This window comes from the organism of the source record quoted next, unplaced genomic scaffold, assembly GCF_019419815.1.
Source record: "Pyrus x bretschneideri cultivar Hongxiangsu unplaced genomic scaffold, Pyrus_bretschneideri_v1 Contig28, whole genome shotgun sequence".
Taxonomy (NCBI): Eukaryota; Viridiplantae; Streptophyta; class Magnoliopsida; order Rosales; family Rosaceae; genus Pyrus; species Pyrus x bretschneideri.
Genome location: NW_025999590.1, coordinates 1930998 through 1948805, shown reverse-complemented (window position 1 = coordinate 1948805; position 17808 = coordinate 1930998). Strand labels below are relative to the sequence as shown.

The following is a 17808-nucleotide window of genomic DNA, read 5'->3' as shown; positions in this document are numbered from 1 at the left end:
TGATCCAAACAAACAAGTGAAACCTTAAATTTATGGGGCGAGAGATTTGAATCTGGATGCAAGAGGACGCACACACTGTCCTCGTCAAACCTACAATCTTATGAAGGGAAACATAAGTAGTACATAACAAGTTAGATGTCCTAATAACAAGTCGTAGCAAGAAAATATACAAGAGCTGCAGATTGGTACTAAACAAAATATTCATAAGTCAGATTAAGGGTTTCCCCCATTCCACTACTTTTCCTTCACTCTAAGAGAAGCGAGTCTCGAACTTCAAACTGATGCCCATGCTGAACAGCTCCTGGCACAGTAACTTCGCTCCGTACGGGACGTTTGCCTTGACAAGATCATCTGCAGAATTGCAATTCCGGCAGTAGGGACCCCTGATCTTGCGTCCTCCTTCAACTGATCGTTGGATCACATTAGCTACATGTTCGCATTTCTGACAGATATACACCTGGGAGGAGTCGCTGAGAGTGAAAAGGCGCTCATGCAAGTTTGCTGAAGCTCCGTGGGCTATTAGGCAGTCACGTTCCATTTCTCCAAACTTGATCCCTCCAAATCGCTTCCGATCTGCCACTGGTTGACGGGTGAGAGGGTGGACTGGCCCAGTGTTCCTGAACTTTACTTTGTCTTCAGACATGTGAATCAGGCGCTGGTAAAAGGTTGGGCCCATGAATATGAGGGAACGAGCCATTTTACCGGTTCCACCATTGTATACTCTCTCTTTTCCGCATCTTGAAAATCCAGCCCTGACAGTACATATTAAACGATACATGAACAACTCTAATTCATTCAACGGGGGAATATAGAAAAGAACATCTGCTTATATGCCAGAACAATTCAGACATGAGACTTCCGCTTTAAAAGTTTTATGCAGTCTACTAACTAATAACATCTAAGTTGTAAAGGAACCGATAACTGAAAAGCGAAGGGTCGAAATGATTGTGCTCAGAAACCTTAAGGGAAAAAAATCCACATTCAGTTATACGAAGTGAATTTATGCAGGGAACCATGGCACATACTCAGGACAACACAGTGAAGAAAGCTTTTACCATTCTTTTATCTAGCAACAAACATTCAGTAAAAATTCAGACTAATTTAACAAGCCGCGTATTAAATTGCACGTTGAATATCCAGAGAGAAATTTCAACAGAAAATGCCATGGCTGAGAGTCTGAGAAGTAAAATTATGCCAGGGTGGAATGTGAAATTAAAATGGACTGTTTAACGGCGGTGCAGTTGAAGTATACAAGTCATGAATTAGAATGACAGAGTTACCTATGCAGTTGTTCTGCGATGTCATCGACAGAGAGAGTAGAGAACTGGGGTGGCATATTTCCTTGAACCACCAGAGGCGATTCCCTTCCCTAAAGCAGCTTCTAAGAGTTGACCAGGAGTTTGTCTTGACGGAAATGCATGGGGATTTATCACAATATCTGGAACTATCCCCTGTACTGTGAAAGGGAAGTTCTCTTGAGACTCCAGAAAACCTAGAACACCCTTTTGCCCATGCATGCTGGAGAACTTGTCTCCAAGACACGGTGAGCGAACCTATTCAAAAAGTGACAAATGTAATTAGTGAATGGAAATTCTTAAACTGGACTTGTTAAAAACAATAGGCATGCCTTAAAAAATATTATTTCAGTCAGATTTACCTGTCTCATAGAAACAACGGCAAAGTTCTTTCCATCATCATTAGAAGAAAGCACAACCTTCTGAACCATTCCCCTTTCAGTATGCTTCAGTTTGATGCTATGATCAGCTCCTGACTCACTGCACCTCCCAATGATGATATCGCCACTCTGCAAGTTTGCACCAACGTAGGGAAAGCCATCTTCATCGAGATTGTCAACCCGACCAAACTTGCTCTGCATCTTGCCAAAATTGACACAATCATCAGGCTTCCGCCTTTTCTCCAGGGAGTGCTTGTTGTCAACCTCAGCCTTGTAACTTCTGATATGCTCAGATCGGAACATACCACGTTCCAGTGATGCCCGATTCATTACTATGCTATCTTCTTGGTTGAACCCCAAGTGAACATTGACTGCCACAATCGCAGTTCTGACCATTGTACAATTCGGGCTTCGGCAAAACTCTGTTTTTACCCAGTTGGTGTCCTGGCTTGCCAAGGCAGTCAGACGTCATTGTCTGAAAAAGTGACCTCTGGGGGTAGTGCAGTTGGTGAGACAGTGTATCCACTCGAAGGTTAGGATTTGTGGTAGAAAACCCAATAGCCTGCGACGAGTGCTTCTGAGCCTGGTAGAGGACCCTCCTTGCATGGTCATGATTCGCAAATGGGATAATGCTACAGCTTAAACCCAACAGGAATGACATGTCCAGCTCACAATGTGTGTACTTTACAGCTAGATTTTCCCTTTTCTTCCATGAACAGATATTTAATGCCCCATGCAGTACTACAGTCTTCCTCTTCTTCAGCTCCAATAAGCTCGATTATTCCTTTGTTAAGGAAATACTTGAACGGATGCTTTTCCCCTTTCAATGCTTTTATCTTGTTCAAATTCTCAACCACCAAGAGAGGGCGTAGGATCCTTCCAGCATCAGAATATACTCGTACTTCTCCTTGCTTTTCATCTCTTTTGATTTCCACCTAAGAGAAAATTGACCATAATTAGGTATCCATCATAAAAATGCAAGCTAATTGCTTATTAGTGAAGGAAAATAACTGTATAAATAGCAGGTAATATGAAAACTGATTCTAATAACTGAGATATGCATCATAAGTACATGCTACTGGCTTACTAGAAAACCATTGTATGAAGAGCAGTTGACCTAAATTTTTCCAAGGAATGCAGACGTCCATCATCTATTTACTTACTACGAATGAAAAATATTGTAGAATTAGCAGGTAAATTAAAACTTTGAGGACTACGTAAAGGTTGATTGCTTATAAGCAAAGAATAAGCAAATTAGAATCCCTAATTAAAAGACAGAAGTATCAAACAGGCAGGAAAGAAAAACCAACTCAATAAAGCAAATGTAACTAGATCAGGAAAGCATCCAACAATAGCTAGCTTCTTGGGAATCAAATAATACAGAATTATGAAGTATACCCTTGGAAATAAAGAGACCAACTAAAAAATAAAAAGGTTATACTAGAACACGAAATACTGTGATAAACAATGCTCCTAAAGCTGTAATATAAGATTAATCTTTACGCATTGTAATTCAAAATGTCTCCCTAAACTGAAGCGCACAAGAAATTATGGCCATCATAACAAGACCAAAGCAATTTGAAATTTGAAACTCATCAATGGGATTGAACAATAGAAAACCTGAGGTGGCAACTTTTTCCTACGTCGCATCCTCCTGAGTTCCGAGACAAATGAGAGGGAATCTTCACAAACTCCAACCCAATCCCCATTCAGAAAAACTTTGAACTTCCCTTGCAGTGAGGTAGAAGTATCATCCACCAATTTTTCCATTCCACAGAGAGACAATTCGGTAGTAGAGACTCCAATATATTCGTACTTACTATTGTGGTGGTAGCCAAATTTTTTACAAGCCCACAATTCTCACCATCCGGAGTTGAGAGAAAACATACTTTACCCCAGTGGGAAGGATGCCTGCATCCACAAGGTTCTGTAAGCCACACTTTCAATTGTCCAAATATCTCACAAACAAAAAAAAAGTAAAAACCCCAAGGATTTAATGCAGCAGGTATTTTAAAGAGCATGCAGTTAGTAAGAGAATGGCAAACTACTTACAGTACATAATTCATTCCAATGAAACCTAAACTCATTTACAACTGAAACTAATTTATTGTGTTTTTGGTGTTGATATATGGAATGGGATGACAAAGGTTCTAATAGTGTAAGGAAGAACTTTCAACTGAAAAAAAAAAAAAAAAAAAAAAAAGAAAAATCTAAGAGCAAAGCATTTTTAAGCTAAAGCTATATTCTTTGAACCACCGACTAGGATAAAGCTATTGCACGACAGCAGGAAACATAAGTTGAAATAAGTTAAAAAGTTACTCACGGGTATCTGGCATCTCCAACCTTCCCTGTATATTGAACCTGCTGCCTTGTCTTCCGCATATCAATCATTGTCTGCAGCGGATTTGCTCGCCCAACTGTTGCCACTACACCAGACATCCTCTCCATTTTCTTGAAGGGATGACACCATGCTCCAGTTGAGAATGCTCTTGAAATGCCATTAGTAACTATGGAGGCATCTAGGTAGTGTTCAATTGGCCGCACAACCCGATCACCATAAAGGTCTCTCTGCAAGGCCTTTGCCATGCGCCGCCTTGCATGTCCAATATGCGCCTTTAGCTCTCGTTCGAGAAGCTCACCCGCCAAGTCCAACCTCTTGTTCCTAAAGTCATCCCTATTGTCACATTTCCTGCGACCAGCAGAGGCTTGTAAGAGGGACTTCACCATATACCCAAGAAAGCGAGCCTTTTGCTTTAGACCTCTGAGATTGGGGAAAAGATACAAGCTGATGCACTCTTCCATGCTTTCCCCGGGTGGAAACGCAGTTTTCTTTATCACATCATCCACATATTTGAGGGCATTCTTCCCCCTACGGAAGCCTCCATCCACTTTTTCAGTAGCTTTATCGGCATCGCGAATTGAGGCAAAAAGTATGTTCAAAATGCTGGCATCTTCACTGCCATAATCAATCAGATCAATAACTTCTTTATCCGATGAAACACCAAGGGCAAAAAACCATACCCACACAGGGATTTCTGTCGACATGAAGTAAACAGTAAGGACTTTCTCTACTCCTTCAATGTTTTCAAGTTTAGAAATCCCGACTAGTCTAATTATTAACCTATGCCTCTTCACCTCTGACCTATATGCTACTGTCAGACCCTGATTATTTGTAATGAGAAGTTTCTTCAGACAGCTCTGTTCTTGTGCAATAAATGTCTGCATCATAAATTATACAAATGTCATTAGAACTGCGTGGGAAAAGAATCATTACATTGCATAGCAGAGTCCCGTTAAACAATTTTAAAGGCATCAAGTAGGTTTGAACAAGCAAAATCTAGAAAAGTGATAAACTGACATTTCTACACATCGATCAACTGCAAATTTCATTTGCAATCATAATAGTGAGTTATCTGCATGTCAGAAATTAAATTAAGTTTTGGGCTCACCTTCTCTGCACCCTTGATAATAAAATAGCCTCCATGGTCAAAATCACAGTCACCTTTCTCAACGTCCCTCATCCAGCATAAGTCAGACTTCACCATCACAGGGACGCTACCAACCGTAATGTCTCTGGTATCTGTACTTAAAATTTCCTTGTCAAGGAACCGTTCTTTTCCAGTCTTAAACTTATCACTGCTGACAAGTCGTTGATTATATACCTGGCACATTACAAATATCCACATATTATAAGACATTATGTAATGGGGAGATAAAAAGAAATATTTAAAGATTATTATCGTCCAAATTGGTTGTCAACATAGAAACTACACAAACAAGACACCTACCACATATGATACAGCTGGATGATAAATCAAACTACGGTATCATGATTTGTAATTATAGCAGTACTATTAAAGAATCAGTGTCAAATAAATATATGTTAAATGCCTTTGCGAATTAGAGCTTGAAAATCATAACTAGATAAGTCGGACTATCTACAGTATAAAAAAAATGTCAAAATGAGACAGCAGAACTGCACTAAAATTTCATGCATCTACTGAACTTAATTATCAAATTAATTTACCTCGACAGTGATATTCACTTTCATCTTAGCGCAGTATGTCATGTTCTGAAGTCGAGCATGCCTAGGCAACATATTATACTCCTTATCATTGTCAGAACCACCCCAAAAACTTGGCCTACCAAGAGTAACCTTCCCAAACTTCACTAAAGCATAGCGCCATTCATTGTCTCCCTTCTTTGACGGGTCATAGCCAGGCTCCACTATAATCTCGCCAAAAGAACTGAAGACTCTTTGTATGCCATTTTGTATGAAGTCATTATATGAGTTGATTTGATGACTAATGAGGCCATACTCGTTGAAGAATGATGTTGCCGCCTCCTTACAGAAATTCTTCAGAAATCCTTCCCCAAGATCTTGCAGGCTAGTCGAGTAATCATACTCATCATCATAATCACTATCGTCAATGTCCATGTCAACACCATTTGTAAAACTTTCTCCCTTGCTGCTCATACCAATATCTCCCTTGGCATCCGATGATGCCCCCATTGGATTCAGAATCTGTCAATTAAGCAAAGGATAAGAAGACAAACAACAAAAATATAATATCAAATTAGCCATCCAATTATTAAAATAATACCACAATTGGTTGCAGAAAAACCCATAGTAAAGGAAAATGGGAATGAACTTCACATCTCTTGATCCCAAACAACATTAGCACTATTTAATAAGAACATGGCAAAATCAACATAGAAAAAGGACAATCAATTCTTTGAAGACAACATATAAAGCGTAACTTCTTAAACTCTTAAATGTTAACCTTAAGAGGTGTTTGTTTGCCCTCACTAAGCTTCACTGGACTGGATTGGCTTAGCTGGGATTTCTAATCTGGTTGGAACAAGGATTAAGTTTAATGGGACCAAGTTGGACTCGTGCCGACTAAGTCCTTCACTACCAGTTCTTAGCTAGGCTGCCCGAAACATATGGGATTGCTAATCCCGTCTCTAAAGCTGTGTACAAAGTCTGCACGCTGCAAGTCGTCTGCAATCATGCTTCTCTGCAACTCTGTTTGGCCACCTATGCCCAGATCTGACACCCACCCTGCCTAATTCTCAACATCCAACCACCAAAATTCGAAAAGATAAAAAATCAATTTGATAACAACAAACTCAATAGAAAAATTCTTCATTTTTCCCAGAAAATCAGAGGAGGGCCGAGAAACACAAAGTGGCTGTGAAATCCATGGCGCTGCAGAGAGGAGCCTCTGCACGATTTCAATTTTCCATGGGATATGAAGTGATAAATGACACTGTTTTAAGGGAGGAGAGAGTGGAAAGGGAAAAAAAAGACGAAGAGAGAGAGAGAGAGTGGAAAGGAAAAATAATGTGAAAAGGAAAAAATGACTAAAAATTGTTTGATTCTTCAAAATAATTTAACCCGTAACTTAGTCCGATACTGCACCAAACGTTCCATTATTCTTATCCTACTTAGTCCATGCCAAGCCAATCCAACTTAGTCCCTAATGCTAGTCCGGTACAACAAACGCACCCTAATAGAACAAGATATACATGTTAGATATGAACTATCTTATTCAGCAACCCATTTTTGTTGTCTAAAAAGCATCAAATTCAATTATGCAGTTACCGATTATCAATTTTATTTCAAAAATAACAACAAAAGAAATAAGTATAGCAATGCCCCCGTATACATATCACACTTTCTATGCAAATCTTCATATTTCTTAAAGGCACTTCCAACTTTGAGTTGGAAAACACCACCAGCAACAATGCGGAAATTGTGTATTCATAATTTCATATGCACCTTAATTAAATGCTTTGGTATTCAAATTTCAAACTCAACCCTCATTTATTCTGGAATATCACATATTTCCATTAGGGTTTTTCCAGTTTGGTTTCAACTACTCTTTCCCTTCTCCGCTACACAGTAAAAGGAAACATAATATTTTACATAAACACAACTTTCCAGGCACCTATTTCACAGAAAAATCAGGAAAATTAAAAATACTTCCAACCCAAAGCTAAAACCCTACCTAAAAAAACACATTAAAAACCAGAATCCCTCCAGAGAATTTCGAAAATCAAAAAATAAAACAGAAAAGTTTACAAATTTATCATCAAAAAAGCTAAATAAAAATGATAAAAACAGAGAGATGAATACAGACTTACAGTGAGCTCGATCGGAGTGAAAAAGGAACCCTAAAATCAGAGATCGTAGAAATGTTGGCTTCAAAACCTCCGAAATTAGGGTTTACAAGCAATGCATGTGAGATTTTTGGGGATTTTTTCAGTCCTCACTCTCACTGCGTTGAGAAGAGAAAAATGGGTCGCAGCTTTTGAGGGTGGGGAGAGAGAGAGAGAGAGAGAGAGGGAGAGAGAGGACTTCTGGATTGTGACGTTCCAGTCGAGAAGAAATCCTCTCCCTGTGATCCGCACTTTGAAATTTTAGTCAACGATCAAAAATTATTAGGGGTTTTTTGAAATAGGTCCAAAGTAACTAAAAATTGGACCTATTTCAAAAGTCAAAAGTCACTAAAAATTGGACCTATTTCAAAAGGTAGTCTATAAAATTGGACCTATTTCAAATTTTCCCAAATTATTATAACTTTAAGAGATCAAAACAAATAGACCATAAAACTTCAAAGATCTGAAACACTTAATTTTGTGGTCTTTGATGGAAGAGATCCAACCGTTCCAGTGAGCGCTGAGCTCTCCTATCAAGAGAGGTTTTTTTAGTGTGAACGGAATACGGATGCATCATGTATCATTATATAAATGGTGAAATGTTAAAAAATTAATAATGTAAGAAATAAAATTTTTCACCATCTATATAAAAATACATAATGTATCACACGTGTTACGGTCACAATGAAAAATTTTCCTCTATCAGCTCGTCATGTATCGTAATTTTAGTATTTTCCTTTTTTGGCATTTACGACGTCGTCTTTGCTCCGGTGGAAATGGTTTGGGCTTTGGGCTTTGTAATAACAGGCTGTGGAAAATGGGGAAGTGGAAGTTGGGAGCAGCAACCCACGATTTACAAAAGCATATGCCAACCCTGTCAAGTAATTTACTTTTAAGCCGGTTCAAGTCGGTCCGGTTTAGTTTTAACCAGTTTTTTGAGAAGTAAGAAAGGAAACTGGAACAGACCGGTGCAGTTTGTTTTTTGGACCGGTTTTGAATTTTTCGATTAACACGGTTTTTTAAACGATTCGATTCGGTTTTTCATTGCTGCCGTTTTTACGCCCACCCCCAATTTTTATGCCCACCCCTATCTCTAATTATCTTTGGCTAAGAGATCTAATAAATGAGGAAAAACTTAAGTATACAAATAAATAGGTTATACAAAATGAGAAAAACGGTGTATGGAAATTGTTTTTTATATAATATAAGGAGAGACAAAAACATTTAGGTAAAACACCGCCTTAAAAAGAATTGTATAGATAGAGAAATGCGCTCATGTTTGGCAAAAGATTTGATAGAAAAGAGATGAGTCATTACTTGTATTTCCCTCCACATTAATACTTAGCTTTCTCGTAGAGTACCAAAGGATTAGTATAATTGGTAAAGTATGAGTTCAATTCTCTCAATTGTAACAAAATTTCCTCTAACTAGAACGGTAAATACACATCTCCAAACATACAACAATATATTAACAACTTTTGTGTTATTATCTAATCGCGTCATAAATTTCGAAGATAAATGACGTTGTACACATTAAACGGTTCAAATATGAACCTTTCGTCACTACAAGAATTTTGAACACAAAAAATTTAGGCAGAGTGAATCTAGTCAAGCCGACGAAGGAGGTACTCAACCTGAACGAGCTTCGTGAGTGGCATTATCCATTCTCCGTAGAGGCGAGAAACTATCGACGGATCAACCTTGTATGTTTTAGTGTTGGCATTGTCCATCAGGCTTACTTCTTGCCCAAACACCATTGCCTTCTTCTCAACTCGTTTCTTCACCTTCTCTTCCACGTCCACAAAAGTCAACAATTTCATCAAACCCTCCCTATCCTGAAATATTCAAAGCCTAATTTTATTAATTTTCTGATCAACCTAAGACTTCCCCAAATGGAATTACAAGGAAAATGGTAATCACTGAACCTGAGCGCGAATCGCAGGCTCGTAGTCTTGAGGGGAATCTTTAAACTTAACCTCGGCAACATAGTATCCGTAATGAATTCGTCTAGAGATAGCCTGTAGATGAAACAACATTCAATTCAACGGAAATATATGTGCGATCAGTTCATCTGAATTGATAACCTGAAGCAGCAAGTGCTTCTTTCTAGATGCATTCTTAAACACATCTCACAATAAGTAACATATGAGTTTGAAAAGTGCTTTTACAAAAGCGCTTATGAGTTTGGCGGAAAAAGTACAAGTGTGCTTTTGGATTACGAATGGACAAGGACTTAAAGCATATTTCTAATAAAGTACTTTTAACGAAAGTTCTTGTATTGGCGGCATGAACACTTCCACCAACCGCAATAGCATTAAAATAATTCAAAGTTAACTTCACCTGCAAGCAATCAAGATCATTAGAAGCAGTTGACGCATAGCTTCCATCGTCACCGGTGGCTGCAAACAGAGGAAGCAATTCGTCGAAATAGAAATCCCATATCTTTCCGTTTATGTTGATCGAAGCTGCAGCAGGATGCAATACCTATACAAAATTGAATCAATTATTTCCCAAAAAAATAAGAGTTCAAAAATTTTCTAGTGACAAATTCAAAAGAAGAGAGTTAAACTTTCTGGGTAAATCCCACCAATTACCGGTGGATTTTCCGGTGGCGGCAGCAATGAAGGCGGTAAACTTTCCGGCGAAAACGGAAGTTCTTCGGGATTTTCATACCTACCAACCTGTTAATCAAGAGACAATGTTAGAGATGTACAACTTGAATGTCATATCGTCATGATTTCAATTCAATCAGGCACTATTGCCAATTTAATCACACAATGAAATTGGAATACCGTCGCTGTGACATTCCAGTTCCTCGGAAGTTCATCTCGAGAAAAAGGTTATCGAAATGCAATTACCAATTACTGGTTATTAATAAGTATAGTTACCTTGGATTGGAGGGCTTCTGTTTCCTTAACAACGAACTGAAGCAGAGAACCAGAAAACGATGGAAACGCTTTCTCGTCGTACGCCGGAGAATTCAAAGGGAAGTTTGCTCTCTGAATCAGCCGGTAAATTATGGTGTCTTCTTGTTTAATCAGCGCCTCTCTCACTTTCTCAAGCGTCAAAGTATCGCTCTTGGAGTTCGTTTCCGCTGCCATTTCAATATATGTGTATAAATCGTAAGGAAATTGAGGAATGCCCCCTGTGTATATAAATCGTAAGGAAATTGAGGAATGCCCCCTGTTTTTTTTTTTCTCTGGTGATTTTCCCGGGAAACAAGCAGAAAGTTAGAAAGATTGGTAAGGAAAGAAGAACTGGTTTCTTTGCTTGGTGGGAATGGGAGGGAGACGGCGGTGGGGGCTTTTATAAGCGGACGGATTAAACAGAGCAGCAGGGGGTGTGGGTCCACGTGGCACACGGTGACGTGTGTGCGTGTGTCGACAAGATTACACGGCGGCTTTTCGTAATTAGGGACCAGCATAATGCATTTTTGCTTCATCATTAATGTGGTACATGTATATTATTCTATTTATCACTGTTAGATGATTTTGAATTTTGAGATTTGTACTTGTCTACTACACGAATTTTAAAATTCAAACTCATCTAACTATAATAAATAGAATAATGAGTATAGATCATATTAAATAGTAGTAAATATACACTACATTAAATGGTGTTGAACAAAAATACTATCCATATTTCGGCGGGGTTCGCCTAATTTTAACCGTCTACGTCAAGACACGGTCCGTCTCTCGTAGCCATTGAATATGTAGGGTCAACAAGAGATCTGAATAGTCAATATAAAATAAAAACAGGAACACAATGATTGTTTCGGGGCAAACAAAAATTTTCATCACTGATATAAAAACGCGTGATGTACCAGCTATATTCCGATCACAATAAAAAATTTCTTTAGTGGAATAAAGAATTTTTTACTAGGTGGGCTAACCTAAAAATTTAAATTTTTATAAATAAAGAAACTTGATATTGTATTTTCAGAGTATCAACTAGCTTAAGAAAATTTTCATAAGGTGAGCCAAAAATTTTCTTTATTAAACAAATACATGTTAAAACTCAAAGAAATCCAACCTTGTACATGTACAAGAAGCAGTAAGAAAAAAAAAAAAGGTTTGTAAACTGTATTATATAAGTTTATATAATTAAACTAAGAGAATTTAGATCAGTGACTAAATATATAGTGGGCTACATTTGAAAATCAATAAAAATTACATGTAAAATTTTATATTGATAAAACCTAATAGCTATATCCTATATGAGGAAATCATCACAGGATGACTCAGTTGTTGGGATGAATTCAAATCCATATTCTATGTGGCTCGTCTTAGGTTTGATTCCTAATGTTAATGAATAATATGACGATGGCTAAAAAGAGGTTGAAATACTTCTGTGAGTATTCTTGGCCCCCTAAATAGTGAATTGTTAGGACTTTGCCACGAGCTAGTCCTTTTTTTATTATTTTTTTTATTTTTTTATAACAAAATAGCTATATGGAGAAGCTTCTAAAGGAAATCATCCAATTTTTGTACCACCATAAACATAATATTAGATAGGGAAAGTGTTATGAACATGTGTTGTTTGCTTATATGCTAAGTCACATTTTAAATCCATGTTCTTCCAACTGCTAAAGGTTCTCTAATGTGAATCCGAGATAAAGAAAGATTGCCTATGTCATGGCATATATGACATCAAATGGGCTCTAATTTTTTTATTTTTTTTCAAATGACCTTCTAGTGTTTCGAATATTCAAATTCTTCAATGCAAGATAAATTTTCAGGGTTACGTGATGTGAGTGATTTGTTAACCGGCTGTACGATCCATTGACTATTTCTATCTAATAAAATTGATAACTTATTGTGTTTGCAATAATTTGTAGCTTAAATAATTAAGAGCATATATACATAAAATTAAAGTTCAAAAAGGCATAAACGCTAACCAAGCGGCGGGAAGGGCCCAACGCCTAGGCAGTTTTTTTAGTTTTAATTAAATTTGTTATATGTCATTTAAACAAGTGTCTACTTACAGTTTTTTTAGTTTTAATTAAATTTGTTATATGTCATTTAAACAAGTGTCTACTTATACTTAAAAAATTTTAAAAATTTATTGGGATACATAATTGCAAAATATAATGACATATAAATTATAGGGTACGTTTGTTGCGTTGAACTATCTCGGACTAAACTAGCTTCAAAGACTAAACTAGACTGGCTTAGACTACACTAAGTTGGACTAACTTAATGAAGCGTTTGGTGAAGTGTTAGACTAAAAAGAAGGATAATATCAAACTACAATATTATATTTTTTTAATTCATATATAATAATATTCAGTCAATTAATTCTACCTTTTTTATTCTAAAAAAAACTCTCCCTCCCTCTGGAAGCCTCCATCAGTCCATTTTTTCTTTCTTTTATCTCCCTCGTTCTCTTCATCCCACGCTCTCCTTCCATTCCCTCTTTTTTTCCGATTAATTGCCAAAAAGAATTTCTGCAAAATGAAGAATCCAGCTTGGTTTTTCAGTTTTTGTTTGGTGGCGTGGAATCCCGAATGAGCGAGCTTGGTTGGCCTAGATCTGTTCGATTTTGGTCTAACCTCGTTGAAATGGTGGTCTGTGCTTGCAGTGCCATCATTGAAGCGGGGATTGGGGACACTTCTGGCTGTCGTTGTGCTTGCAGCAGCGCTTCTTCGGCAGTGTTCTTTCAAATATCTCATTTTTTGGGGATTTGGGTTTCGACGACGATGCAGGTCCGTCGTCGATCATCGGACGGCTACGAGGAGGATGCGAAGCATACTAGAGTCCTGGACGAGCTTGAGATGTAGCAAAGCAAGTGTAGGAGACGAGATTAGCAATCCTCTTCTTTTCGGGGGGTCTCGCTAAGGCTTCTTAGTGAAGCATTTAATCCCAGCAAGTCCGGCTTAGTCTCATTAAACACAATCCCTGCTTGCATCAAACACAGTCTAAGTATCCTAGCCAGTCCAATGAACTTAGAGAAGCCAATCAAACATGCCCATAAAGTATTAAAACATATTCAAAATATAAGAAACAAGCATATAATAATTGTTTATCCAAGTATCCAACAAATCTCTTACAATTTATTGAAAAAATGAAATGCAAAATGGAAGTTATTTATTTTCTCTCTAGTTGAGCGTCACAACCTCAGCGGATCTAGGCAGTCTAGATGAGAGCCTAAGCAAGTCTAAACACCCTCTAGACGAGCCCTAAGCAGCGCTAGGCGGAGACTTTTAGAACACTTGCAGCCCAAGCAACTACTTCAAAGGAGGACTGATGCCTGCTGAAGCAGCAAGTAGAGAAGAGGTACCCCAACGTCCTCTGCAAACCAATCTTCAACAGAATCACACAAAAAGCACAAAGTTGATTGCTTGTGTCCGAAGAAATGTATCGAGAAAAAGTAGTTTTTGGGCCAAATGAAGACTTTCAGGAACTAATCTAACACACAGCCTCTGGGTCTCACCTGGATGAGCGATTCTTCATCCGTGCTAAGCCTCAAATCACCATTTGGTGTGATGTTTCCGCTGTCGCTAAGAAGACTCACATGTAATGGTAATCACAAACCGTTTTATTCAGCCTCGCCCTTTGCTACTAATGCCCTCGGTATCCTTACTGTTTCTGGAAGCAATTGATTGGGTTTACGGTTTAATCACAGATAAATAATGTACCCCGTAAAATTACACAGAAAATAAAAGTGACATTACATTCATGAAGCTTGTCTAAAGCCACTGTACAGCTTGGTTTTCTCACCTAAACAAGTGAAATGTACTCTCCGAACTGTGCTGGGAAGCACCCGACGATGAAGGATCTTGATGGTGGTGCGATGTGAGTGCTGCGGATGCATTTTGTCTCCACCACGAAGCCTCCATTTCCTTCTCATGAAGCTTGCGCTTCGTGTACTCCAATGCAACTTCAAGTTCCTTTATCCGTTCTTCCTGCCTCGCTTCCTGCAGTTCGTGCAGCCTTCTCTCCAGTTCGAGTGCAGGAACTCCGTAGTCACATGGGATTTCGTTATAATCTGCTGGTTCTGCTCCATGTGCCTCGATTTCTTCTCCAAAATCTGAGATATCGTCACCTGTTCCATGAGCTGTGTCTTGGACAGCCTGCCATTTTTCACATTCAAGTATTCATTTCACAAGATTAATCAATCAAAACATGAGTTTAAACAAAATTATAATTAAAATCTCTCCATACGTTTAATCTTTGCTGCTGCGTGTAGTTAGAATTGGATGAATGATTTTCCGAATCCGATTCCAAATGCAGCTGCAATCGTTCCAACTCCGCTTCAAGCTCCGCCTCGAGTTGATCCATTCCCTCCGCGCATTCATCCCTTTCTCCTTGTCCCCTTCCATCTCTAACAAATTCCGAGCACACCTCACGGACCAGGCCAGATTGAAGTGAAAACCGGCTCCCAGAGCTCGAACTCGAAGCCTGTTGGAGATCGGTGGTGGAAGAAGCAAAATTCATCTCATTCGACTCCACCGCCCTGGAACCGAAACGCGAATTCTTGCTCTGCAGTTCCTCTTTTGCATTTTGAAGCAACTGCTCCATCTCCGCCCGCAACTCCACCGTCTTTGCAAGTTCATTTTTACCGGTGACGATCAGATACACCAAACCGCACGCAACTCCCAAATTGAATGAGCTCGTATCCTTCACAATCTGTCCTGGATTTTACAAAGTTCAATAATTAGTACAAAAATTTTCAAAAATTCGATAATTTAATTCAAGAAATTCGATTTTTTTATTTGCTTACTTGATTCTGTTTCCCCGCCACCGCCGTTCAATCCATTCGTCGAACCGGTGGCGTGCGTTGACTCGTCGTCGCCAGTCTCCCTCTCCGTCTTCGCGACCTCTTTCGGTCTCTTCTGGCTCCGTACGACGCCGCATCGCCTCCGTTTGCCTCGCTTCAGAGTCGACAACCATCGGGAAATAATATAAAGCGGGGACGAGCACTGTAAGGCCGTGAATCCGTCGTCCTCGGGGAGGCGGTGTGGGTCTCTATCCATACTGAAGTCTCCGGAGCAATCGTAGCCGCCGGTTTCGGATCCCAATTCTTCATCAACGAGTATGTCGGCGATGCGGATGTGGCGGGCCTTGGAGTAACGGAAAGGGCAGAGAATGTTTAGGGTTTTAAAGAAGGGATCGTGATCGTCCTTCTTCTTCTTCCTCATCGGAGTTAAATGCGATGAGCCGGTGACAGTGTGTAGAGAGAGAAAGTGAGGAGAGAGACAGAGAGATTCAAATTGTGGAAAAAAATGGAGGGAAGCTCATCAATGGCGCCTGGGAGCGTCAGGAGGCTGCACAACTCCCTAGGGTTTATGAAATTTCCAATTCCGATAATAAAATTGGTAATTTCAGGAATTATGACATTGGGAAATTGAAATTTGAATTGTACTTTTTTTTTAAGTTAATTGGAATTATCGTGATTAAACAATATGAAATGATGCTTCCCATGTTTGAAAACGGAAAGGATCCTCTACGCATCTCTTCTTTTTAATTTACAAAATTAATGGATCCGTACTATTAAAATTTGATCCAACGATTATAAATATGGACTTACTTTAAAAATTATAATAACTTTAACCGTTTGATCAAATTTCAATAGTACAGATCCACTGGTTTAATGAATTATGAGGAAGGGAATCCCTTTTCTTTGAAAACAATTCCAAAAGTACAAAATCCACCTCATGATTTGAAACATTTAGTTAATTAACTATATGATACAACCTCCACAACCATTCATCCACGTCTCAATCACGATACTTTCTTGATATAGAAGCAATTCTATTCAACAAGTGCTTTTTTTTATATAAATAAATATTGGTAGCACATGGATTCGTTAAAAAGTGTTTTTAAAATAATTGAAAGTCCTTTTAGAGAAAATATATTTGGGTTCAGAAAATACTTGAAGCGTTTTTCCAATATCTACTTACATTTTTATTAAGAATTGATTCCAAAAATATAAGTACTTTCAAACGAGCCCTAAAATTTTAAGTGCTTTAACAGTGGTGGAAAGGAGTTGAGTCATTGTATAACGGCATGGGTTCGAACCCCGTCACTAGCTAATCTAACATCTATTCTAACAAAATCTATCATTAGACAAAAAAAAAAAAAAGTGCTTCCTAAAAGTACTTTGTGAACAAGAAATTATTAGGTGATTCTATATAAAATGTTTTTATAACTCATAAATACTTTTAATTTTTTTTCTACAAAACATGGCGATAAATACTTTTAATTGTCAAGAAGCATTTTTCAATGCTTACAAAAACAGTCTCAAACAAGCATCCTCAATTTTGAAAACTGAATACTATAAAATCTTATTTTTTTTATTTTTGTCAAATTGTTTCAAGTTGGTATCAAATATTAGGAAATAAGTATAACTAAAATAAAAGTTTAGTAGTGCAAAATCTACAACATTAGATTAGGGGTTGGTTTGGTATTGCTGTGCGGTGAGAATAAGTTCATTTTTGCTGCTTCACATTTTCAGCTTATTTTAATAAAAAAATTGTGAAAATAAGCTGTTTTTAAGTATTTACCAAACACCTGCTTTTTTTTTATACCCACTTTTTATACAAGCACATCAGTACCAAACCAGTACTAGGGTTTAGAAGAAGAATTCACCTATGTTTTGGGCCGCCAATATAGCATATTGGATCAATAACACAACACCACATATTTTAACTTTTTCACTATAACATCACGCGAATAATTTTGGACACCGCTACTTGAATGTTCCCATTTCACGTAAGTATTTCTTCATGAATATACTGCACCTTATGACCTAACACTTCATAAACCACTTAGAACAAAAGAAATGAATGAAAATGACTACATTTTTTTAGTACATCAATATATTTTTACACTAAGAAGATGAGAAATTTGGCTAAGCCACACAATGGATGACCTAATTTGGTATCGAATTCGCTATCAACGAGATTCGAACCTAAGACCTCTCACTTCCAAATGAAGATAAATACTACCATACCGTAGTACTAAATA

At 38.0% G+C, this 17808-nt stretch overlaps 3 protein-coding genes across 6 annotated transcripts; all 3 read right to left on the bottom strand.

Annotated features, from left to right (window-relative positions):
- On the bottom strand, nt 1-8037 carry LOC103938971 (DNA-directed RNA polymerases IV and V subunit 2). The gene is given in 12 exon segments (XM_048588172.1): nt 1-752; nt 1281-1324; nt 1326-1553; nt 1658-2059; nt 2061-2375; nt 2377-2610; nt 3296-3462; nt 3465-3586; nt 3999-4894; nt 5125-5337; nt 5703-6200; nt 7826-8037. Coding segments are annotated over 11 exon segments (3609 nt in total). The 5' UTR covers nt 6189-6200; nt 7826-8037; the 3' UTR covers nt 1-250.
- A 1269-nt stretch (nt 8038-9306) lies between these two features.
- Nucleotides 9307-11136, bottom strand: LOC103938972 (chorismate mutase 2). The gene is made up of 5 exons (XM_048588171.1): nt 10729-11136; nt 10435-10521; nt 10181-10324; nt 9766-9858; nt 9307-9675 (listed from the first exon to the last, which is right to left on the bottom strand). Exons 1-5 carry the CDS (start codon nt 10939-10941, stop codon nt 9445-9447), a joined length of 768 nt encoding a protein of 255 aa, XP_048444128.1. The 5' UTR covers nt 10942-11136; the 3' UTR covers nt 9307-9444.
- Nucleotides 11137-13834: 2698 nt separating this feature from the next.
- Nucleotides 13835-16217, bottom strand: LOC103938973 (protein POLAR-like 1). Of its 4 annotated transcripts, none has more exons than XR_666042.3 (5): nt 15563-16216; nt 15004-15473; nt 14560-14912; nt 14273-14427; nt 13835-14142 (listed from the first exon to the last, which is right to left on the bottom strand). XR_666042.3 is itself a non-coding variant. In XM_009349028.3 (4 exons), exons 1-3 carry the CDS (start codon nt 15978-15980, stop codon nt 14556-14558), a joined length of 1245 nt encoding a protein of 414 aa, XP_009347303.1. In that variant the 5' UTR covers nt 15981-16217; the 3' UTR covers nt 13835-14427; nt 14514-14555. The 4 variants fall into 4 exon arrangements, 2 of the variants coding, with proteins under 2 accessions (XP_009347303.1, XP_009347302.1); XR_666043.3 differs by having other exon boundaries at nt 13835-14130; XM_009349028.3 differs by having other exon boundaries at nt 13835-14427; nt 14514-14912; nt 15563-16217.
- Between the last annotated feature and the right edge of the window lie 1591 nt (nt 16218-17808).

Bases quoted from the DNA above. Each gene is read 5' to 3' on its own strand.
- LOC103938973 (XM_009349027.3), bottom strand. From the start codon at position 15,980: ATGAGGAAGAAGAAGAAGGACGATCACGATCCCTTCTTTAAAACCCTA. The intron at 15,474-15,562 runs GTAAGCAAATAA...TGTAAAATCCAG, and splicing joins TGGCGGGGAAACAGAATCAA to GACAGATTGTGAAGGATACG. The intron at 14,428-14,559 runs GTGAGAAAACCA...AATTGCTTCCAG, and splicing joins AGTACATTTCACTTGTTTAG to AAACAGTAAGGATACCGAGG.
- LOC103938972 (XM_048588171.1), bottom strand. From the start codon at position 10,941: ATGGCAGCGGAAACGAACTCCAAGAGCGATACTTTGACGCTTGAGAAA. The intron at 10,325-10,434 runs GTAATTGGTGGG...AATTTTGTATAG, and splicing joins CGCCACCGGAAAATCCACCG to GTATTGCATCCTGCTGCAGC. The intron at 9,676-9,765 runs GTTCAGTGATTA...TGAATATTTCAG, and splicing joins AGCCTGCGATTCGCGCTCAG to GATAGGGAGGGTTTGATGAA.